The following is a 23410-nucleotide window of genomic DNA, read 5'->3' on the forward strand; positions in this document are numbered from 1 at the left end:
TAAAACACGTCTTCCGAATGAAAAGGATTACCCAAAACCCGGAAAGCAAATCTGATCAATTTATTTCTGATTTTTATATTTTACTTATGGTAAGATCATTATTATCGGAATGTGAAAGCCCCAAGACTTATGATTTTATAGCTCTTTATATTACTTCCCCAAACTCAGTTGAAATACCGACTCAAAGGCATTACACATAGTTGTTACTCTTTAAAAAAGATGGAACACATTCTCCATACTTCGGGGAAAAAATGATTTCCAAGTCATCTTCTAAATATACCAAAGTAGATGTTGTCAAAATGCTACAGTTTTTTTCATATTTTTACAACATATTTGTCCAGTGAGGTGGACAGTCGGCAATCCAACGGGAACAAATTGTGCTCTGCTACTCACTGACACATTCCTTCACTCTTATGATATTTACTCTAGGTTACAGACCACCAATTCAACCAATGAGCATTTGGAACGTACGCAAAAATAGTCCTACGCAGAAATTACCCCTGTTCCTCATAGTGCTGTGAAAAAAGTTCTCATCTTATTTTAAAAATTTAAATAGTTTCTGAAAGGAAAAACATTTCTGTACATTTTATAGGTGCATTTTGCTTCTTGTGATGTGAAGCCTAATCTCCATAATGATTTTTAAATATACCCCTATCTTGTGAAAACACTGGGATTTCCCATGCTATTTATAGACCCTTCACTTCCGGTGACCAGTACTGCACTGCAAGTCTGCTAACCCCACATGCCATTCTGAGGATTGTGAGCTGACATATGTAGAATCATGCTGATATATAGTCATCTGCAGGTTAAAGTTAAGGTAAAGTCCAGAGAAGCCATTGAATATTGTGAAATTAGCATAGAAGCCTATGGGAAGTGGAATTAGTGGTTTTTAGCCTCTATAGCTGATCTTATCCGAAAGAATGAGCATCGCTAACCAGACTTTTTGAGGTTAATTTCCGCTATATAGAAGACCGTTTGTCTTTTAAAAATCCCCATACTCGGGGATTTTTAAATTTTAAAAGAACTTGGGATAAATACTACCGAGAGTGCGATGGCATTCTCACTCAATAATCTACGCTTAAAGATCGATGGAAAGGGAAAACTCATGACAAAATGACTATACGACAAATGCGATGACTTCAAGTTAATTCTCGTTCCCGGTTCCGTACGTATCGTCTCTCTTGGCTCTCGCATGTGGCCCAACATAAGTTCAGAATCGGCTGATGTTTTTTTTTATATCGCAACTCATACGCTATTCCAGAGCCTGCCGAAACTACGCGAACTTTTGTACCGTACTAGACTTCTTATAACTAGGCTTCTGAAACAGGGTTATTTTGCTACAAGATTGAAATTATGACTACAAAAGCTTTATGGTCATCGTGAACTCGTGGATCGTTATGGTGCATCCATATATAGGCCACAAGAACTGATTTGTTCACCGTGTCATAGTTTTCCTTTCCCCTTTTATCTACCCCAAATGTGACATTTTATGAGCATCATTCTTTGCGGGTGTTTCTAGAAAAGCAGTGGGCGCATATCTAATCGTTGCACCTGGTCCAGTGTTAGATATATATGATCGCAACTTTAAAACATTCAAATCTGCGAACTGCATGATAGGATACTACATATAAAACAATTGAGTTTAATTCAACCAATCCAGAAAAAATGTGCAAAGTAAAGAACGCATTTGATCGTATTTGGATATCACCATTAACACGAAAATCAACTTTAAGTAACACGACTCTAAATTATGCGACATTAGCGCGACGTTTCTCCACTCCGCCACCAGTGACACCCAATATAACACATCCGCGATGTTTAAACTGTAAATTAAAAGACTTCGATTCCAAATACAGACATATTGTGCGTTTTGGTAATTATATATTATCTAACAAAGAAATCATACGGCTTAAAAATATTTAAAAAAATAAATAAAAAAATCACTTGTAAGAGTAATTCTTTACCGGGCACGCAGGCTCAATATGCCTTGTCGCAATGTTAGCATCTGCCTGCAGACTGACATTTCTTTATCACATTAAATCATACAACGAATGATACAGAGACTATTTGATTTCAGCTACAAAGAAATTTCTCATCCTCGCATAATCCATAAAATAGTTCGATCACCACTTGGATAAATTGTTGATTTTGTTAAATTTTTAGTGTATTTTTCTACCGGTACACATGGTCTATACTTCTAGTTTTGAGAGAAGTCCGGGTTGCTCATTTTACTTCAAGAGCGTGTTGTTTTGATTATTTGATGTTCTTTATTGTGCATGTCTATTTTCATTGTCTTGTTTGATGTTCTTTATTGTGTCTATCTTCATTGTCTTGTCATTATCATTGGACCATGTTCTGGTTTATTACCATCCGAATCCTGGTTCATTGGTTGATATTACTTTATTTTCCCATGTGGAAACAATAAAGGAAAATTTTAATAGTTCAAAATTATCTATTTTTAATATTTGAAAAACAATAATGATCATGTCAAACATGTTATCTTGGCTCTGTACTTTACATTTCTTAATGTATAATTGTCAGTCTTTGTAAGAATCAGGTAGTAGGTGAAACATGGTATGGAAAAACGCACCATTTTGAAAGTTTAATTTGACTTTTGCACCATCAGAATCAAGGAAAAAGACAAGATTTTCCATATCATTTTGGTAAACTGATTTTCATTGAAATCCACGGAAAAGGAACATTTCAAGGGCTTATTACACTGTCAAAATTCTCATTTTTCTGACATTCTATTGAAAAAATTTTGACCAAATCAAGAGATAATGGTCCTCTCAAAATGGGAAAGCATCCTTGAGTAAAATGTGAATTATATTGTCAGATCAGTGGAGTTTTACATGCATGTTTCTGATTTTTCCCATTTTGCCTGATTCTTACAAATATTTATACTTAATTGGGATAATTGATTTTCTCAGTGGGAGTATAAGGACGAAAAAATATCTTAGTTTGGAGTATCTAACTAAAAATAATTGGATTTAATAAATGTATGTATTTTTCTTCAAAATTTTTAAATATGAATTTTCAGTCGACGGTAAATCCAGTGAACAAGCAACTGGTTTTTTGAGGTTCCTGAAGTAGTTAAGTAGAATATTCTCAAAAGCCGTCTTCAATGGCTACCGCACATTATTACAAAGCCCAACAGTATATCACAAAATTCAAATGCCCTAAAAATTCTTATGTCAAGCCTAGTCAAGTAAACTTTATATAAAGTCGATATACCAAACAAGAAAACATAAGCTCTGTAGAGCTTTTATAATCGACATAAATAAACACAAGACATACACATAAACTTAAACATACATGACAAACAACTTATAAATAGCATGGAAGTAATCAAGCACACCAATAAAGCACTAAAATAAATAGCATGGAAGTAATTAAGCACACCAATAAAGCACTAAAATAAAAGTAATGCAAATTAGACTTGAAAACAGATGCTACTAAGCAGATAAAAACATTTAAAAAAAATAACATGCCAGCAAAATTGAAAAAAATAAATGAAATATTTCAAGGAGATGATGTTGCATCTGTCAGTTGGGTAAGCCAAACTATTGGCAAAAGGAGCAAGAACATCCCCTCCCACTTATTTATCAAACTTTTAAATTGATCAAGTCTCAAGTCCCCTCTTAATTCATTTGGAAGTTGGTTCCATAGTTTAGCTGCCCCATAACTCACAGAGTGCAGGCCATACCTGCAGTGTTTACGCTTGGTTTGTTCACCAAGTTTGTACACCTAAAAGAGTAAGAACTTTCTTCAACAGTTATCATATATTGTAAGTATACAGGAAAAAGCTTGTCTATTATTTTTTATACATGTGTAGCTAAAAATCTTAATCTTCTAACTCATAAAGATGGCATCTGAGACTTTGTTAACAACTCTTCGTATATACTTTTATCACCGTTATAAATAAAGTGTAAAGCTCTCTCTTGAATATTTTCTAACCTTTTTGTACATCTCACATTACAAATATGCCATACAACATGTAATGAACAATAGTTGAAATTTGCTAGTATAAAACAATAATATATTGTAAGTTTACCAAATTTACTGAGATGATTATCAATTATTTGAACACATTTAATTGTTGTGATGTCTTTTTACATACATTAGAGATATGGCTATAAAAAGATCAATATCAATTAAAATTTTATACCAAGTAAACTTACCTCCTCATCACAGAGGATATCATTACCATCTAAATTAAATGTAATGTTCTCTTTTTGAGTCTAACTGTCAATTGCAATAGCCTGAAACTTGTTTGGATTGGCTTTCAAATGATTGTCTTGAGAACCTTTTGATTAAAATACTATTCTCCTTTTCTCAGTTTTCAATATCTTGTAGATCATTGCTGCTACATGTATATGATAATGTATTGTCATCAGCATAGTTATATAAGTCACTTTTCGAAATAAAGAGAGATATATCGTGAATAAAGATATTAATCAGGACCGGCCCCAAAATTAACCCATATGAAACTCCTTTATAAATGACTAGAAAAGGACTGGATATAGAACCAATTTTAATACACTGCTTCCTGTTCTTAGGATAACTATTTAATAGAGAAGCAGCATTTTCAGACCAACCATAGGTTTCAGTTTCAACAGGAGCAGATCATGCGGTTGACAAACACTTTTGACAGGTCCATCAATATAGCAGCAATGAACTTATTTTTATCTAAAGATTTACGCCAGTTTTCAATACTTTTGATCAAATTATCTTGACAACTGTAGCCAGGTCTAAAAGCATACAAGAAAATGTTAAATCTGCTTTAAAAAAATCACATATCTGAGATTTAATAGCTCTTTCATAAAGTTTAGAGATGATTGGTAGTACACAAACTGGTGTGTAGTTTCCTTTTCCTAGTGTGCGATTTTTCTAATATATGGGTACTACCTGTGCTATTTTCAATTTGTCTGGAAAAATTGAAGTTTCAAAAGTAATTGGATGTTTTACTACTTGCGCAGCTATTTTCAGAATTTTAGGTGAGATTTCATCAAAACCTGTAGCCATTTTTGCATTTATTTTGTTGAACTGTTTTTGTGGGAATGCCTTTGTAATAGGTGTGAAGTGCAATTCATTGTCATTTACTTTGATCGATGTTTCTTTTATTTTCGTAATGCTGGGTTGGTTGTTATCCGTTTGAATTGTCCCATTTCCTATGTCTTTGGCTACATCGATAAAAAATAATTAAATACACAGCTAATATCTTTCTGATTTGTTAACAGTTGCTCATTTTCTGTAATTACAAATTCAGATTCAAAATGGCTACTTTTGTTAGTCAAAAAAGGTTTTATAGTGGGTCAAAAGTCTTTACTTTTAGGACCATCTACACATCGTTCTATAAAATACTATTTTACAGATTCACGTTTGATCTTATTTATCTAATTTCTTTGTATTCTATAATTTTCCCAAGGATTTTTATATATTTTATATTTAATTCCTTGTTTAGAGACTCTTTTTCTTTTAAATATATTGTGATGAAGCATTCTTTTCTTAAATACAGCTTGCCGCAGCTTGCGGTTCATAAAAGGAGTTGGTGCTCTTTCTACTCCTACAACGTAAGAGGTTGGAATTCCGTTCCTCCATACCCCATATATTTTATAAGATATCTGATTAATATCTTTAATATAAGTAATCTCGTAAACTTTATGTGGTAATTTAAAGGGCATAAGATATTTCATCAAGTATATGATATATCATAAAGTATAGAAGCCTAACAGGTTTGAAATGCGCAACCCAGTTGTAATTTCTAGAAAACTATAATGAATACACCCCCCCCCCCTGTGCAACTGAGCATGCCTCAATTCTTTTAAAACGTAGTTCGGATTTATCATTTTCGTTGCGTTTTTTCCTGTGTTCTTTGTTCCTTTATCCGCTTTTCATCGTTGCCCCAGTTTCAGTTCAGTTAAACATGAATTCCCTTTATTCAACATGAGCGTTTTATTTTCTGAATCATTAATTATGTGACGACTTTTTGAAACTGTCCTGATCAAAACTACAAGCCTCCACCTCATATTTAAATGGTCGTTCATTTAATAGATCTCTAAATGATAAAAATAAATATATACAGAAACTTATATCACAAGCATTTGCATACTGTTCATAAATACAAACTTGACCTTATATTTCGTTATTTGTGCGCTTCAAGTTTATGATAAATAAATAATGGCGAACTGTGGGTTTCAGCATAAAATCGACATCCAGTTTTACGTGTTGAGGAAATTGGGGGGATTGAGTTTTTAACACTTATATAGAAAACGGCTTAATTGATCAGACGAAATAATATTCGTATTGTTTCCGGGATAAAGCTTTCAGTGGGAAATAATGACAGCTTATATACCGTGGATGTCAGTCCTTCTATACCATGACAACGTTTTCTATCGATTAAAAATATTAGCAACAAAAATGTAAAATTATCTGTCTTAGGATCTAAGACAATGACCTAACTTTATACGAAACTAATCTTTCTGTATAAACATGCAATGCTACTTGACTGTACTAGCTACTACTCTTTCGCTCTAAATGAAATTAAACTTGAAACAAAAGTCACACCTCACAATAATCAACGAGACAAAAAAAAAAACAAAAACGGAAGCATAAACAATGAAAACCAAATGTAAATGTCACACACACACACTAGACATAAATGAGAAATAGATTGCAGCTTATCTTTAATAAGAAACAAAATAATTACGGGTACACAAGCATCCTTTGTTAAGCATGGTATAAAGGAATTTACGTGACATTGTTCGTATCAGAACTATAAGTGCTTTATTAGAATATTTGTCGAATTAAAGTGGCTATTTTCTTTGCCGTATGTCAATGATCAGTTCTTTCAAATTTGTTTATGGATTTCTATTGTTTGATGTTAAGTTTTTTTTCCTGAATAATCATTCTATAATTCAATAATACATAAATTAATTGATTAGCAAGTTTATACACTCGTAAATTCTAATTTGGGAGGGCAAGGATATTAATATACTCGTCCGCTACAATATTGAGGACAACCACTTTCTAGGTTAAAATATAATTATACTTAATATATATTTACAGCGTGTAACAAAGTTAACTTCAGGGATGATGTTCGAACTTTCAATCAGACAATGATAGAGTTTAAATGACCTTGTCAATTGTCCAGTTAACTACCCAAAGTAGTTCATCAGGTACATGTAATGCTTAATGAACATCTAAATAAATTAAGACCTACCCTATTTTCCGAAATTTATTACTCGCTGAAACTCGCATATTAGATAGACGACGTATGGTGTATACATAGTTTTTCTACTTCGATAAAAAAAAAATCGTGCAAGTGGGTAGACAAGCGTACATAAGAATGGTTTGTTAAAGTCATTAGGCAGAACCTAACATACAAGCAGTGAATTCAACTAAGTTACCATCGGTCTTTGACATTAAACGTTTAAAGGGAGATTTTTTTATTTAATAAACGAGGGGTAGGTATTGACGCAGACTGGTATTGCCCGTAGAAGAAATTCGTTTTGCCTTGAACGTGTTTGCATTGGCTAGTTAACAAAATGTGGTATTTAACAGCAATTGATGCTGGGAGACCATGGCACTCCAATACTTCTTTTATAGGGGGCCGTTGTGATTCTGTAACATCACCCTATTCAAATGCAAAATATCCAATATTCGCGACTAACAGAATATATGAAAGTTTAATTAAATTCCAATAAGTGGTGCAGGAGAAGTAAAATTGAAATATGGGAACTCCTCTGCGTGACGGAAGGACGGACACCTCTATCACTTTCAATCCTCACTAAAATTAAGGGGTAAAAAGACTGAGGATATTTACTGTACTATACATAGAGGAAATGGAGGGTACTTGTTTTTCAGAGTTGAAGCCCTATTTCTCAGAAACTAAAGTTTAGATTCATATATCATTAGACAATTTATGTTTATATACATTACAATGCTTCTTTCCTGGGGATGTACTTGCCCTGATGGTGTACTTGCCCTGAGGATGTACTTGCATGGATGTGTTGAACTTTGCTATGTCATGTTCAGGATTGACCATTTTGCTTAATGCAAGTTTGTTGTTTTAAATCGGGACTCTATAAGATTACTTAGTTTAACAGATACAAACAGTGTGGTATCCATCAGTTACATTGAATAAGGATATTCTAAATGAACTGTCCCGTACAACCATACATCGTGTACCAAGTTACAGCCCTAGATTAATCCTACGAGGAGGAATGCTATATTTTTATATAGCCTAGCTGGCCGAGAGGTCTAGGGCGCTGGACTTAGTGCAGGCGGTGTTGCCATAGATGTCACAACGGTATGAGTTCGAGTCCCGCGGAGGGAACGACAAAAAATTTGCAGTTCTAACATCGTTTTGATCCGATGGAGCAGTGTAGCGAATAGAGTCGTCACATTCTGAGACGTTGTATAGATATATATTAATATGAATACTTAACTTTCTTCTTTCTTAAAGAATATTTTCACAGTGTAAACTTAAATAACTCCCTCGCAGAATTGTTTGAGATGGACAGGGGTACCGCGGGGTCATTTTCTGTAAATGGACAAAATATCGACTAACGTGTTGTTAATAGTACACAGGTGTATAACATCGAAAACATGTCAACTACTTTTAAAGGTAAACAATTCGCATGTTCAACTAAGTTATTGAAAAGCAATTACAAAAATATAGAAGTCACCTTTTTAAACCCTTTTTACTTGCATCAATTCTCTTCCGAATATTGCTTTACAACATAGAGTGAGGGTACTGCGAGGGTATAAACATTGCATCCATACATGTATTTATATATTTAAATGAAAGGTGTAACAGATATACGGAAAGTGCTATCTTTTTCAACTTTATCATTATTGTGTTATTTAATTATTGTTCTGTGATAACCACTGTCAATAGATATCGTAAATCCATTTTTTTTGTAGTCGACATTTGTTCATATTTACATTACGTAGATGGTGCTCTTTGAAAAAAATGCAGTATTTCAATAAAAATAAAGTTTAACCTTGTAAAATTATGATTATAAAATTTTCACCGTCCTCTAAATGTAAAACAAAACCGTTACTCACGCTAATGCGGCTGTGTTGAAAAAAAAAAACAAAAAAAACCCACACCTATCTAAACTGTACATGACTATTGTAAACAATCAAAACTGTGAATATGTGAAATATGCATTCTGTAAGAATCGGGAAAATTATTACTTCTGAATACTTTTGATTCTTTATAATTAATTAAACTTTCCAAAAACCCGCAAAAACGTCAAAATTCCGACTGTCAGAGGTCCAAAAAAGCTAAAATAGTGAATTGCGCTATTGCAGAGGGTACGAAATTCGCCAAACTTTGCATGGAAGGATAATTTCATATGTTCTTTTTGATATAATTATCGAAATCGCGTTAACTTTAGGCAAACAAATATTCAATGCAAAAATGAAAATGTTGGTAAATGGTCAGATTTATAAAAGTATTCAGTTATTAAAGTAAGAACTTATTTACACAATATTCGTTTCCGATTAAAATTTCCTATGAATGTACATACGTTCAGCAATTCTACGTCGGATTTGATAACATTTTCAGTACAAACAAAAAAGTTACGTCTTTTTGAAAATGTCTAGCGAAATGTCAGATGTCAATATTTTCCGGGTTCGCACAGAAAATTTCATGCTCCAACGCAATTTTACAATCAATTAGCATTTTCTTCTATGAAATAATGATACTTTGTAATTGTACATACACTTAGGAATACACATATTTCATTTTCTTATGATTTAAACCGTTTAAAATGGATAAAATTCGAACAAAAGAAATGTCTAGCGATTTGTCCAACTTTCACTTTTTGAACGTTTGGAACGTTTTCTGTCAATCGGGAAATGGGGAAATAACTCTGAAATAATTTCCGCTTTAGATAACAAGAACCAGACACTTATACTCGTCTCTGCAATTACAAGTATAGAACATGCAATTGAAAGACGCAAAAAATCGAAATCGATGGGATACAAAAAGACTAAAAGTATCTATATTTTGTGTTATTAACAAACGAGAGAATATTTATATAATAAACCAAAAAAGAATGAATAAATTCTTAGTTTAGAGGAATTCGATCAGAGTGGAATGAGTGAAACGCAACATAGAGTTGACAGGACTTTAAAAAGGTATAGAAAAACAGAATGCTAATAGATAGAATGAAAGTAGAAAGGGAGTCATAAACATTTTTTTATTTCGGAAAGCGTAATAGGTAGAATGAAAGTAGAAAGGGAGTCATAAACATTTTTTTATTTCGGAAAGCGCAAATGAAATGAAAACCTTCATCAATTAGCGACTATCTAATGGGTGTTGATGAAAACCCGATTTTCTGATAAATAAATTCTTAGTTTAGAGGAATTCGATCAGAGTGGAATGAGTGAAACGCAACATAGAGTTGACAGGACTTTAAAAAGGTATAGAAAAACAGAATGCTAATAGATAGAATGAAAGTAGAAAAGGAAGTCATAAACATTTTTTTATTTCGGAAAGCGCAAATGAAATGAAAACCTTCATCAATGAGCGACTATCTAATGGGTGTTGATGAAAACCCGATTTTCTGATGAATAGAAAGCTCCTTCAATCGAAATACTAAGTTGTGAAAGGTCCAAATTCTGCTTTTGGGACATATAATATAAAATCATACATGTATATAAAAATGCACATTTCATCTTATCGTAGGAGAAAGCTGCAATGTTCCCTCTCTAGACAGACAGAGTATGCATATATGTTGCGGTTGCATTCCATGCTGCGGTGCACATGCATGTGCAAATTTAATTTACCGGTAGTACTGATAATCAATTTAATTAATCTCTTCGATTTTCTAAGAAATGTTCAAGATGTTTCAATTGCTACCAATAAAAAATATTGTATATTTAGCTATACTGTTCACGTGCTTCAATAAGCAAACAAGCAAGAAACGAAAAGTGTCCACAAACGTCGAACTCCGACGTGACCACATGTGCCGCGATAGCGTGCGTTACGTCAGAGCGACACATTGTAATACCAACTCAGTCATGGATCTTCCCCAGTGTCGTAAAGTGTCGAAAGTAAATTATGCGGGCCTGTCGCTACTCTCTATACTGACAATTATGCTTAAAAAATCTAGTAAATTTCTTTTTAAATTTGAAAAAAAATGATCCATTCTTGACGGCAAAATACATGAACAATACTTCACTTTCTGTTTAGTACTAAGTTAAGAACAAATTACCAAAAAGTGTTAAATTTTGCAAAATACATAATCTACAAAAAATATTAAAAAAAGTAAACAAATGTCGACAGCAGAAACGTTTTTTTTTATGTCTTTGGTAATGTTTCTCTCCCTTATATATTTATAGCCTATAGAAAACAGCATTTGATACGATCTCAGGTTCCGATATTTAGTATACCGAAATACATAAGAATTGACATAGATATACAATTGAATTACAGCAGATTTGGAAAAGTTACCAAATTAATTGTTCATTGATAAATAACAAAGCAAAAGAATAATATGACTTGACATAACAATATGCTTACAAATAATTCTATATTTGACAAAATTTTGGTAAAGCACAGTGACAGTATCAACTTCATTTGCCAAAAATCAGACGAAGTTACTTCGAAATAGATCAGAAATTCTGATTCTATCATATCAAATTAAAGTAAGGGATGAGGTTACAACGAGTGTCCAAGGTACCATAGAGCTTTCCTGAATAAGTAGATATACATATCAGATAATTCGCTAATATTGAATAAATAATATTGCTATTACCCTAATGAATTATAATGAGTTTAAACCGAGCATTTTTTAAAGCGAATATTCATTGTATTTGTGTTAGTTATAATCGAGTGCTACTGTACTGTCACAAAAGGAGATTATAATAAGACTCCTTGACACCGGAAAATTGCCAAAGAACTAAGTTTGATAGATAATAAGCATGCTGGAAGCAGCAACTGAAATCTAATGGTAAAAATACCGAAAGTAAACCAAACAGAACGTTATTATATTCTTGAAATTAAACTCAAATGTTTTATTGCCATCATTGTAGTCTTTTATTATTCCGCCCCACCGATAAGTTCCAGAAGTGTTAATTTATAATGATCTGTATTATTGACAATACTGTAATTTACCCTTATAAATAGTTATCTAGTAATTATCACATAAAAAGACTGCAACATTTTAATTTGAATAAAAATTACATCGAACTCTATGGGCACTTTTGTGAATTTACTACAATTCAATGTTACCGCAAACTAACATTTTCTGTTTTAAAATTTAATTTTCAATTTGAATGCAATGTCAAACATGAAGAATGGCACAACGTATTGGACTCTAATAAATACTCCTGGTGATTCAACAGCTCGGGATACTCTAAATAATGGAAACGGTATTCTGTGAAAAATATATCAAATTTCAGAAATAATTGACAAGCTCAACTAAATTTTTTATCATTTCCTGATATCAATCAACGCTGTTTTGTTTGTACTACCATCCTTTTAAAAATTGAAAATGGACGCAATTTTATACTAAAATCTAATTGTTTAGAGAAATGGACTTCTCCGTGCGTTGGAGGTTACTCACGACTCTGCTGGTGTATACAAATAGTTTACATTTGTAAAATGAAATATTTTTGTTAGTAGGAGATAAAATCTATGTGATTTACGCCATAAACCCTTAGTAATCCTGTCACAGTTTCATCAGAGCCTAAATGACAAGTTAAGTGACACGAAATGAGCAACGCTATTATGATTGGTTAATTGTTATAAGTTTTTGCATAAACAGTATTGTATATAAAACGAGTCAACACTGTCATATTCCTCTGTGAAATAAGGAAAATTGCTAAATCGTGGTAAGTCGAATTAAGATATTAATAGCATTAAAGTACTTCACTTTGATTTGAATCTGATTGGCCATTAAAGTATAATGAAGTGATGCAACTCTTTCCTCAAAACGGCAGGAAATGCATTTGAAAAGTTTCAAGATGGACAGACTTTCAATCCTTGTTAAAAAAGAAACTTTTTTTAATTACGTTTTTAAGAGACAACCCATGTAGGAATCAAGCAGATCCTTTGATATGGTAGGCATAGAGTTAATTTTATCTCACCATTTTTGTTCAAATGTAATGTTAGATATGATAATGGATTTTATCATGGATTTTACCGTATCGATAGGGAAAGACTCAGCTTTATATATATTTAAAGTTACATAACAAATCAACTAAATCATAAATAGAGCAAATAGCTACTTCCCTTTACTAAAACATTTATAGTGATTTCTATGTAGTTCATTTCATCCTTAGCATTTCAGTAAATACACATTCGTTTACAAACATGAGTTTGTGATCTCTAATAGATGAAAACTATTTGAAAACCAAATTTGGCATGTGCCACCCAATGTCTATGTATTCCGTGGACACCCTCTAAAATGTATCCTTTCTGTTGTGGATTAATTTATCATCTTTATTTGCTTTTTGTGAAAAAGAAAATACACAAATACAGTAAAAAGTAAAGGCTTTTAGACTTGAATGAAAATTTCTATGATGAAGACGTTATTTATTTCACAATTTATTTTCTGCTTATTTTTTGACTGTCTTCCATATGTAATAAGATTGTTCAGTATACTGAGACTATGTTTGTGATAAGAAGTGGATTTTCATCCTAGCAAATGATAGTTTTTTTTGGGGGGGGGATATGCAATTTTTGAGTGATTATCTTATTACTTTTTTAAATCCATACTGTATATAATACAGTACTTTGCAGCAATTGATTAAAAAACTTTACTGCAGAACTTCTGCAAAAGCAACACAGACATTGTATCATGTTGCTCGTTGTGTGATAAATTAAAACCGCAAAAACGAATGGTCTTATCTTTACAATAAGACGGTACTATAAATGCGGCTTATCTTTTCATACTCAAGTTCTCTGTTTGTTTCGTATATTGTCATCATATTTGTTGAAATACAAACACACCAATTTTGTAAATATTGTAAACTTCGATATGCTGTACATTTGTTTCAAGGAGTAACCTCTCATTACAGAAGCAGACTATATAATAACCCGGCCGCAGATTTCATTCGCTTGTCCAAAGTTAGGAAATCTTGTTCATTAATGTGTCTTTGTATCGTTGTATTACTTTTTAGTTCGATTAAAAAAAAACTGTTATTCTTCAGTTACCGCGGATTTTATTTCTTTGTTGTCGGGACCTTCCAAAGCTTACTTAAAAGTGTGTTTACCCTCATTGAAGACATTTTGGTGATCTCTGATTGTATTAACTATTTTGTATTTAGGTTATATCCTTGTGCATTTGTTACGTTACACCATAACCGTTCTTTTTCTACAGTCATGAATTCGAAGCGAAACCTGCAACCTATTCTCTGATGCTCCGATGAAGCCATGAAAGCATATTTTCGTCTAAAATGTATTTTGAATGTGAAGCATTGTACAAAAAATAGGAACATTTTTGCTGTTGCGGAATTGTTGAAAAGTTCATTAAATATATAGAGTATTAGTTTAGAGAGAATCAAGTTTCTAGATAATAATTCGAATAAATTCGTATACTTTGTAGGTTGGCAGTTTGGCAGAAACAACATTCGGGAATTTTAGCAATACAGCTATGTTTAATTCAGGTTTTGAACATGAATACACACATGCTGACTTTATATAAACTCAAACCCATTTTTGAGAGTTTTAAGTGACATTAGTCATCAGTATAGCACTATTTCAAGACCAAATATATTGTTTTGAATTAGACCTAGTATCTTTTAACATCATGTGCATTGTTACGAATGTGTTGACCGATATGGTCTGTCTATCGCCAACACGAGAAACATTCACTTATATCACCAGCTTTAGATATTTGGACATAGCATATGGACGCTTACCCTCATTTTCATTTATTTATTCTTCATAATATCTGGACTACCAATTTTGATCGGTGGCAATTTTACAGTACCCGCTCATATTGTAATATACCGGAAATAATTAATTGTAATGGTTTAGCGCTTTAAAACCTGGTTTAACCCAAATTTCCATCGGAAATGTCTTTACCAAGTCAGGGTCAACTTTCCGGTTTTTACCTTGATGCTGCCATCTGTTGTACGAACTTTCCTGTTTTCACTATTCGTTCGGTAATTTTGTTATTACTCTTCGTTGCACCTGCCCATGCACAATTTGATCGGTGGAATTGATATTTTGTGATATCTGTCGTCCTTTTTGCTACTTCGCCGTTGCCTTTTATTTAAAAAAAAATTGATTGGCATAACTTACAATCAACAAAACAACAGATGATATAAAAACGGAGGACGCTTACCCTACCGGTGCACCTGGTCCATGCTTACAGTTTTTAGTGGAGTCCGAGTTGCTCATTTGCTTGATTTTAGTTACTTTATATTCTTTGTTGTGTTTTCCATGTCTGGTTTTTGTCCCTGGATTACATTCTTTTGATTATCGCTATAACCTTGGTTCCCTTGATTACTCTTACATCACATATGCCATACAGTACTAAAGAGATCCATCAGCGTCATACAATGTGCATACAGATATCTTAATATGAAATATGAATGGAGAGTGGCGAATGATAATTAAGGGTTTTCTTTTAATGTTTATGCATATTAATTGAACTAAAGATTATTCTTATATAAAACAATAATTTCAATCACACAATTAAAAATTAATTAAAAAACTGTTCCGATAATATTAAAGTAATTATTAAAAGTGCAATTTGGTTCATTCAAGGTCGAATGAGATATGAAGGAAACAAGGGAAAAGAGTACTTGAAGCATGAAAGAATCGGGAAAATATGGAGCAAGAGAAAAATAGGAGAATGGGAAACAGGGGTATGAGAGAAAAATGAGCATAGGGAACATGGGGTATGATGGAAATGAGGTACATGTAGTATTAGGGAAATGGGGAACATATGTCGTTGGGAAACGAAATGAGAGAATGGCATATATGGGAATTTGAACTTTGGAATATGGGATAGGTTAGAATATGATTAGGAAACATTGGGAACATAGGGAATCAGAAATAGCAAAAGGAAACACAGATTATTAAGGAATGGTAATTATGGTGTATTTGTGAATTGAGAAAATTGTATTAAGGGTAGATAACAAGTGGTAGTAAGGAATGGATAAAGGGAAGTTATGAATATAGGGCATGTCTTTGTGGAACTGAATAGAGAATAAACCTTGTAAATTGGCTTGATGAGCGACAAAGGGTATTGAGGAATGAGGAATATGCTGAGGGGGAATTGAGTACTAGGATTGTGGCAATGAAAGAATAGAGGATAAATTGAGAATCGAATAATTACAACAGTCAAAACAGCTATACAGGAGTTATTTGTATAGTTATATAATTGAAAAAAAACCCACCAAAAACAAATAACATTACAATGCCCCAAAACCTTGGAAATACACCTAACAGCCTTTTTAATTATGACATCATGTAGCTGATCTGTTTGCCATAGTCTTTATAATGGATATAATACAGTTTCACAAAACTGAATTAATGCTTTCTTTTTTTTTAATTTCAACATGTTCCTCTGTAATATGTTATCACTTCTTAATTTGTCATCGGATTAATGTCACATTGATCAAAACATGCAACAGCGCATAATCCGACTATTATTGTTTAAATCCAAAAACGTTCACGTCCACATACATATACAACATTTCATCTGACGTCTTTATTGGTTTTATGATATCTAAGTAATGCATTGTATAAATAAGACTTGCTTCTCATCGGTTTCCAATAAGGGCAAAATAGGCGGAAATAGAATACAATACTGCACAATTACCCATCTTATAATAATAGTGTTTTTTTTTTATTTTCTAACAGTTTCTACAAAATTATAAAATTTCAAATTCTACGAAATATTGATTTTTGGGTTCTCCAGTTTCGCTAATTTGATATATATCTAATTTAAGATTATTAGTAGTATGTCGGTTGAAACACGATGAAACGCCATGCAAAAAGGCAACTAATGAATATATAACTTCGTGATTAAAAAGATTTTTTTATATGAAACAAATTACGAAAATCATACAACAAATTACCATCGACAACAGTAAAAGCATATCTGATGGCAAAATTAATATTGGACAATGCTTTTATCGTAAAGCAATAAACAAAAACTGGCTTTAATATAAAACTAATAGCACATATAAAGTTTTTATCGTGATACTTATCATGCTTGACGATAGAGAAAATTGGCGAATACCCAATCCCATAAACGAGTTTTGCTGGGTTAATTCTTGAAAACTTTCAAAAGAGCACAATGAAGTTATTTGAAATAGTATTTTTTTTTCAAGAAAAAACTCAAATAGAAGTAAGCTGAATGCATGCTAAATCAGTAATCCCCAAATGGGAAAACTTCCATATATTTCTTCGTGACAACATTCTTATGCTTTAAACATCCGATTCGAATAAACTGATGCTTTTGTTTGGGATTGAATAGGTATGTTTAGTTCAGAATTCGAAAAGTAAACTTTAAAATGATACCATTTGCCACGCCATTATTCATTAATGCCGTTCATTGTTTTGAACCAAACCATTGTAGCATATTCTATGTACAAAGCAGTTTAGGAAAAGTGCTTAATGGGAAATTCAGGGTAGTCTTTCACTGCATCTAATGTTCAAATTTACAATATTATTGTGGAGTTCTAATCAACATATGACCAATTAGTACTTATTAACTATGTCATGAATCAGACGAAAAGTAGTACTGGACAGAAAATTATTCCAGTCAATATCTGGACGTGGTGCAAAAATATCAGTGCCATTAATTACTCTAAGGGAAATGTATGAGACTTTACATTTTTTAAATGCTTGACCAAATGAATAAAATAAAATATTTACTCAAGTGCATGTGGACATATGGAATTAATAATAAACGTGTCAATACTTTTCTCATATATAATTGTCATGTCTGTGGTATGCTTCTTTTCAATTGGTTTTTGCTTCTGTCACATCGTTCTTGCATTTATTATCTTTGTTCCTCGACCTTGAATTACGAGTAAAAACTATTGTAGGCAAAGAGAGGAGTACTGGATACGCAGACTAGGTACTGTAATATCTTACGGATGCAATGACAACATCAAAAGTATAGGAAACCTTTCAAGCCAATATAACAATAGCATAACTGTGATGGATTTATTTGACAAAAATCCAAGACGGGAAAGGAGTCATGGTCATCGCCACTATACGTCACCTAAGTTACACGCTGTCACCATAGGCGGTCTCCTTCCTTTCATACAAAAACCTCTTGGACTTCATCACATTAGAACCAAACTTTATTCTATACCTCTCACTCTACTACACTCCCTTTACAAAACAAGTCTTGACACTCCTGTTTCTGACCCCACCTCTTCATTATACAGACTTGTTGCCATCATTTTGGATATTGGTTTCCACAGACTCTTTAAACCAGTTTGTGTGAAAAGTCAAGATGAAGAAAATCGATCATTTCTTCCACTACCGTTTGTCAACAAAGGTATACATGCAATTAATTTGGCTAACATCCTCCATCACAAAAACGTTACCAACAAAATTCCCCCATATTTCAAAGACAAATCCATACCAATTATTTCATATTCCTATACTTCACCCATTGCATCCAAAATTTTCAATTATAAAAGGCTATTGCAGAACCTCGAGAGTGAGGACTTCAAGGCTAAACCACCTGACTGTTCTTGCAAAAGCTCTCCATTCAAATATGGTCCTTCTGGTTACGTCGTTACGGGAGATTTAACCATTATCGAAAACGAATCTCTACGTAATATCCTTTCTAAAGGTCCCAAGTACCGTGAACCACGCTCCATAAATTGGAATTATAACTTAAAGTTCTTATGGATGCCGTCGAGGACTATGCAAGAAAATGGATAAAACGAGAACAAGAAGACATTGATTCTCCGTCAGAGTGGTTAAAGGCCGTGAGAGGTCTTTAATTTTGAAACGAATGAAAGTTTTAAGTAGGTGGATGAGTGCCCAGGCTACATCAGTTTTCAAAGACCCCGATGTAGCAAAAACATTGTCTACTATACATGACAAATATGTTGTCGTACCAGCAGACAAAGCCCAAAACAACATTGTTTTTGTCTGCAAAACGTTTTATATCCAATGTTTATTATTAGAGGTAGACGTAGAAAATAATAGCAATGATTAGACCTATACTGCTACCATTCTATCAAAAGAAGAGATTGTGGAAAACCATAAATCTGTGCTATCCTCTTTTGGTCTCTCTACCAAGGACGATGATTGTGATTCACCGTCTATGTACTGGATTCCTAAACTTCACAAGAATCCATACAAACAACTTTTCATAGCTGGATCTGCAAAATGTACCACCAAACCTCTTTCAAAACTTTTAACTTCTATACTCACAACTGTCAAAGAGGGTTTGCAGTCCTACCACAACACTTGTTACTCCCGTAGTGGTATTAATTCAATGTGGATCCTGAAAAAATCGAAAGATCTTTTGGAGACAATCAGTTCAAGACTATTATCTGAATATAATAGCATTAAAACCTATGATTTTTCAACACTGTATAATTCTATTCCCCGTACTCAGTTAAAATCCCGACTTAAAAACATTATACATCGTTATTTTTCCAAAATAGATGGTACACCTAGATACAAATATATAGTTCTTGGTAGAGATTCCTCATACTTTGTAAGAAATAATTCCAAATCATCTTCTAAATATACAGAGGACGACGTTTACAAAATGCTGGAATTTTTAATCGACAACATATTTGTCCAGTGTGGTGGACGTGTTTTTCAACAAACGGTCGGCATTCCAGTGGGAACAAATTGTGCTCCTTTACTTGCTGACCTATTCCTTCACTCTTATGAGGCTGACTTTATAGCTGATCTGATCAGAAAGAAAGAATATCGTTTGGCTAGATCCTTCAATCTCAGTTTCCGCTATATAGATGACGTATTATCTTTAAACAATCCTAATTTCGGGGATTTGATACATCGCATCTACCCAAAAGAACTTGAGATAAAGGATACTACAGACACTGTGAAGTCAACCTCATATCTTGACCTACACTTAGAAATCGATGGTAAAGTAAAACTATTGACAAAACTTTACGACAAACGTGATGACTTTTCATTCAGAATTGTCAACGTTCCTTTCATCTGTGGCAACATCCCTTCGGCCCCTGCGTATGGAGTGTTCATATCACAACTCATACAATATGCCAGAGCTTGCTGAAACTACGCAGACTTTTTGTATCGCGCTAGAAATCTAACAAATAGGCTTCTGGAACAGGGTTATGTTGCTACAAGATTGAAGTAATCATTACAGAAGTCTTATGGTCGTCATCATAAACTCGTGGATCGTTATGGTGTATCCATCTGCACCATGAAAACTGATTTATTCAACGGGTCATAGTTTTCCTTTCCTCGTTTGTCTACCCCGGACTTGACTTTTTATGAGCAACTCGGCGGGTGTTTCTAGAAAAGCAGAGGACGCTTACCCTACCGGTGCACCTGGTCCATGCTCCCAGTTTTTAGTGGAGTCGGAGTTGCTCATTTACTTTTGTTACTTTGTATGTATGAAATTAGTTACTTTATATTCTTTGTTGTGTATGTCTGTTTTCCATGTCTGGTCTTTGTCCCTGGATTACATTCTTTTGACTACCGCTATAACCTTGGTTCCAATGATTACTCCTCCAAAATGGTTTCCCTTGATGATATCGCATGCATCGTATATTTTTGAGTCTATGTTTTGTTCTTACTTTTCAAAGACAGTTCTAGGAGATAAATGAAACTACAAAAACTTTGAACAATGCTAATTTAATTGATATTCCAGCTCCTCTTTTTGATAACGTGCACTTTGTGACCTCAAAAATAGAAATCTGAAAAGAATATATGTAATAAAGATTCTGTGAAAGCTTCAATAAATTCCATTCGGTAGTACAGAATTGGTAAAGGATAAGAGATCGGGACTCTACATAAGGAATGGAAAAAGTTCATGTTTGCTGAAATCAGATCAAAATCCCAAAATGGTCGGTGTATATATTCAATACTAAATTAAGATTGCGTGAAAGTTTCATTAAATTCTATTCAGCGGTATAGGAGGAGTAACGGATAAAGCATGGTACCCCCATGTCCCCATATTCATAAAATGCAGTCTATTTTACGATATGTGAAACCCCCACATTCATTAGGACCAAAGTCTTTAATAGTTGATGCAAATGATAATATATAATAAAGATTCTGTAAAAGTGTCATTAAATGAAATTCGGCGATGTAGGAGAAGTTACGTATAAAATACCCCCATATTTATAAATGAATAAGCCCATCTTTTGTTATGTGAAACCACCAAATTTATTTCTGACCAAAATTGAAACAAGGAGTGCACAATGGGATTATGTAATGATGATTCTGTTGTGGTGTGGTGGTATAAAGTATAAGAGATGGGCCGTCCTCATAACGGAATGTAGGAAGAAAGTACAGATGGTATGGGGGATGGACAGACACCCCTATCGCTATATACACCTTAAACTTCCCAATACACGAAACTTTAAAAATACAACAATGATGTTTGAATTGTTTGCGATGAACACTGGAAACTTAATGATCAACAGAAATACTTTTGGCACTTAACCAAAGTAGTGAATGATACTAATTTTAGTTGTTTAATATGTTATCATGTAATCATAACGGAATGTTTGATTTTTTTTTAATTACAGATGGATGCTGTTACATGCAAATTGTTTGCCTCCCTGTGTATCTGGACCTACGTGTTTATAGAATGCAGCAATGGACTACCTTTCCACGGTTTCCTGACATCTGCGAATAAGTTCGCCAGAGAAGTCGCCAATCTTAACGACGCTGATGAAACCGAGCCGCTTGTGAGGGAAGAAGGTATCAAACATATAAAAGCTATTATCGGAAGCTGTGATTGGATTTTATTGTTTTTAATTGATATTTAAAAACCAGTTGGTTCATGTAATGGTTTATGATTTTAGTTCTGTATCTTGTTTCTTCGCTAAAAATTATATAGTCATGCACATTCTAGTGGGAGTTAAATTACCAAAGAGAACGAAACAAGGTTCCTAAACCTAGTTTTATAGAAAAGGAATGAAAAAAGCATTTATCGATAAGATATAAGAGTTAAAGGTTCTCCTTTAATCATTCTTTTTGATTTTTTAGTGTAAAAATCAAGAGTTGTAGGAAAGTTTAAATTTCGTGATTATTTGGTGACAGATTTTTAACAAAAAATTTATCCCCTTAAGAAATATCAATATAGAAAAGTATTTAAGGACAAATGATCATACACATACTTCTATAAAGAGATCTGGCATTATTTCGTTTTATATGTAATATTCAAATCGAAAGAACTGAATGACTTTTCTTTTGTATCAAACTTTAATTATAATTATAATTATGTTTTTTATATATTTGTTAATCTATTATAGATTTAAGAAAACTAATATTGAAGAAATTAAGGTTCCGTGAAATAGACGAAAACAGTTATCCAGACATAATCAGCAATGGAATAGATAAGTTGTATGATGATTCATCAATAAATAATGGTAAGAATCATGGATGTTTTGGATCGACTGTTTCCCCATGATTTCATGGACGGACTATTTCAATGGTTTCATGGATGGACTGTTTCTATGGTTTCGACAATTTAATTTATATCAAATATCTGAAAAAAATATTAAAATTGGAAACAAATTATCATGATGTTCTTCTAAACTTTATCTAAAAAAAGCAAAAACTATTCATATTATTACTGATTAGTACATTTATTTATATATTTAACATGCGAAGATTGATTCAATTTCATATTGTACTTGTGTTAACAAATTCTTTGGTGTTTGGAGTCAAACGTGTATTTTAAGGAGGGGGCCTCCTGGACCCGACTGCGATAGGTAAGATTAATTGTGTATCATATGAGTAAATCAAAGTGGCAAATATAGCTCATATTTTGATCAAGTGGGGATTAAAGCTCATTATTAGACATTGCCAAACAAATATTGTGAATAATAAAAACATGGGGCTACTTTTGCTTAATGTAATTACATGGTTGCCGTACAAATCAACATGTATAATAATGATTGACAGATCAATATGCGGTGGAGATACATCTGGCTGCAACGTTTAATATGCAATTTTCTCTCTACATTCTTCTAATTTATATAAAGTACTGATTGAACTAACCTTAAATACATTGTTTCAGAGAAACAGAAGAGGACTTCAGACATGAACCATGCAATTGTTGATAAATTAGCAGCTATGCTTAACACACTAAAGACCAGACAGTTAGAGCCTCCGGAACGGATGTCAAGCCTGAGATTCGGAAGATAATCGAGACTTTAAAATAACTGATTAAATCACATTGTAATGATACAAAGAATAAATTAAACGCAATAAATTCTTTGTCAAATA

At 33.0% G+C, this 23410-nt stretch overlaps 1 protein-coding gene across 2 annotated transcripts; it reads left to right on the forward strand.

The window, feature by feature from the left end:
- The first annotated feature begins 12655 nt into the window (after positions 1-12655).
- On the forward strand, positions 12656-23401 carry LOC148611379 (uncharacterized). 2 transcript variants are annotated; one of them, XM_088591871.1, is made up of 4 exons: positions 12656-12852; positions 21703-21877; positions 22432-22548; positions 23202-23401. In XM_088591871.1, exons 2-4 carry the CDS (start codon positions 21703-21705, stop codon positions 23327-23329), a joined length of 420 nt encoding a protein of 139 aa, XP_088447997.1. In that variant the 5' UTR covers positions 12656-12852; the 3' UTR covers positions 23330-23401. The 2 variants fall into 2 exon arrangements, with proteins under 2 accessions (XP_088447997.1, XP_088447998.1); XM_088591872.1 differs by lacking the exon at positions 12656-12852 and adding an exon at positions 18045-18062.
- Positions 23402-23410: the final 9 nt, after the last annotated feature.

Source organism: Perna viridis, chromosome 7 (genome assembly GCF_037379345.1).
Source record: "Perna viridis isolate PV_CMFRI_1.1 ecotype Kerala chromosome 7, ASM3737934v1, whole genome shotgun sequence".
In the NCBI taxonomy this organism is placed as follows: Eukaryota; Metazoa; Mollusca; class Bivalvia; order Mytilida; family Mytilidae; genus Perna; species Perna viridis.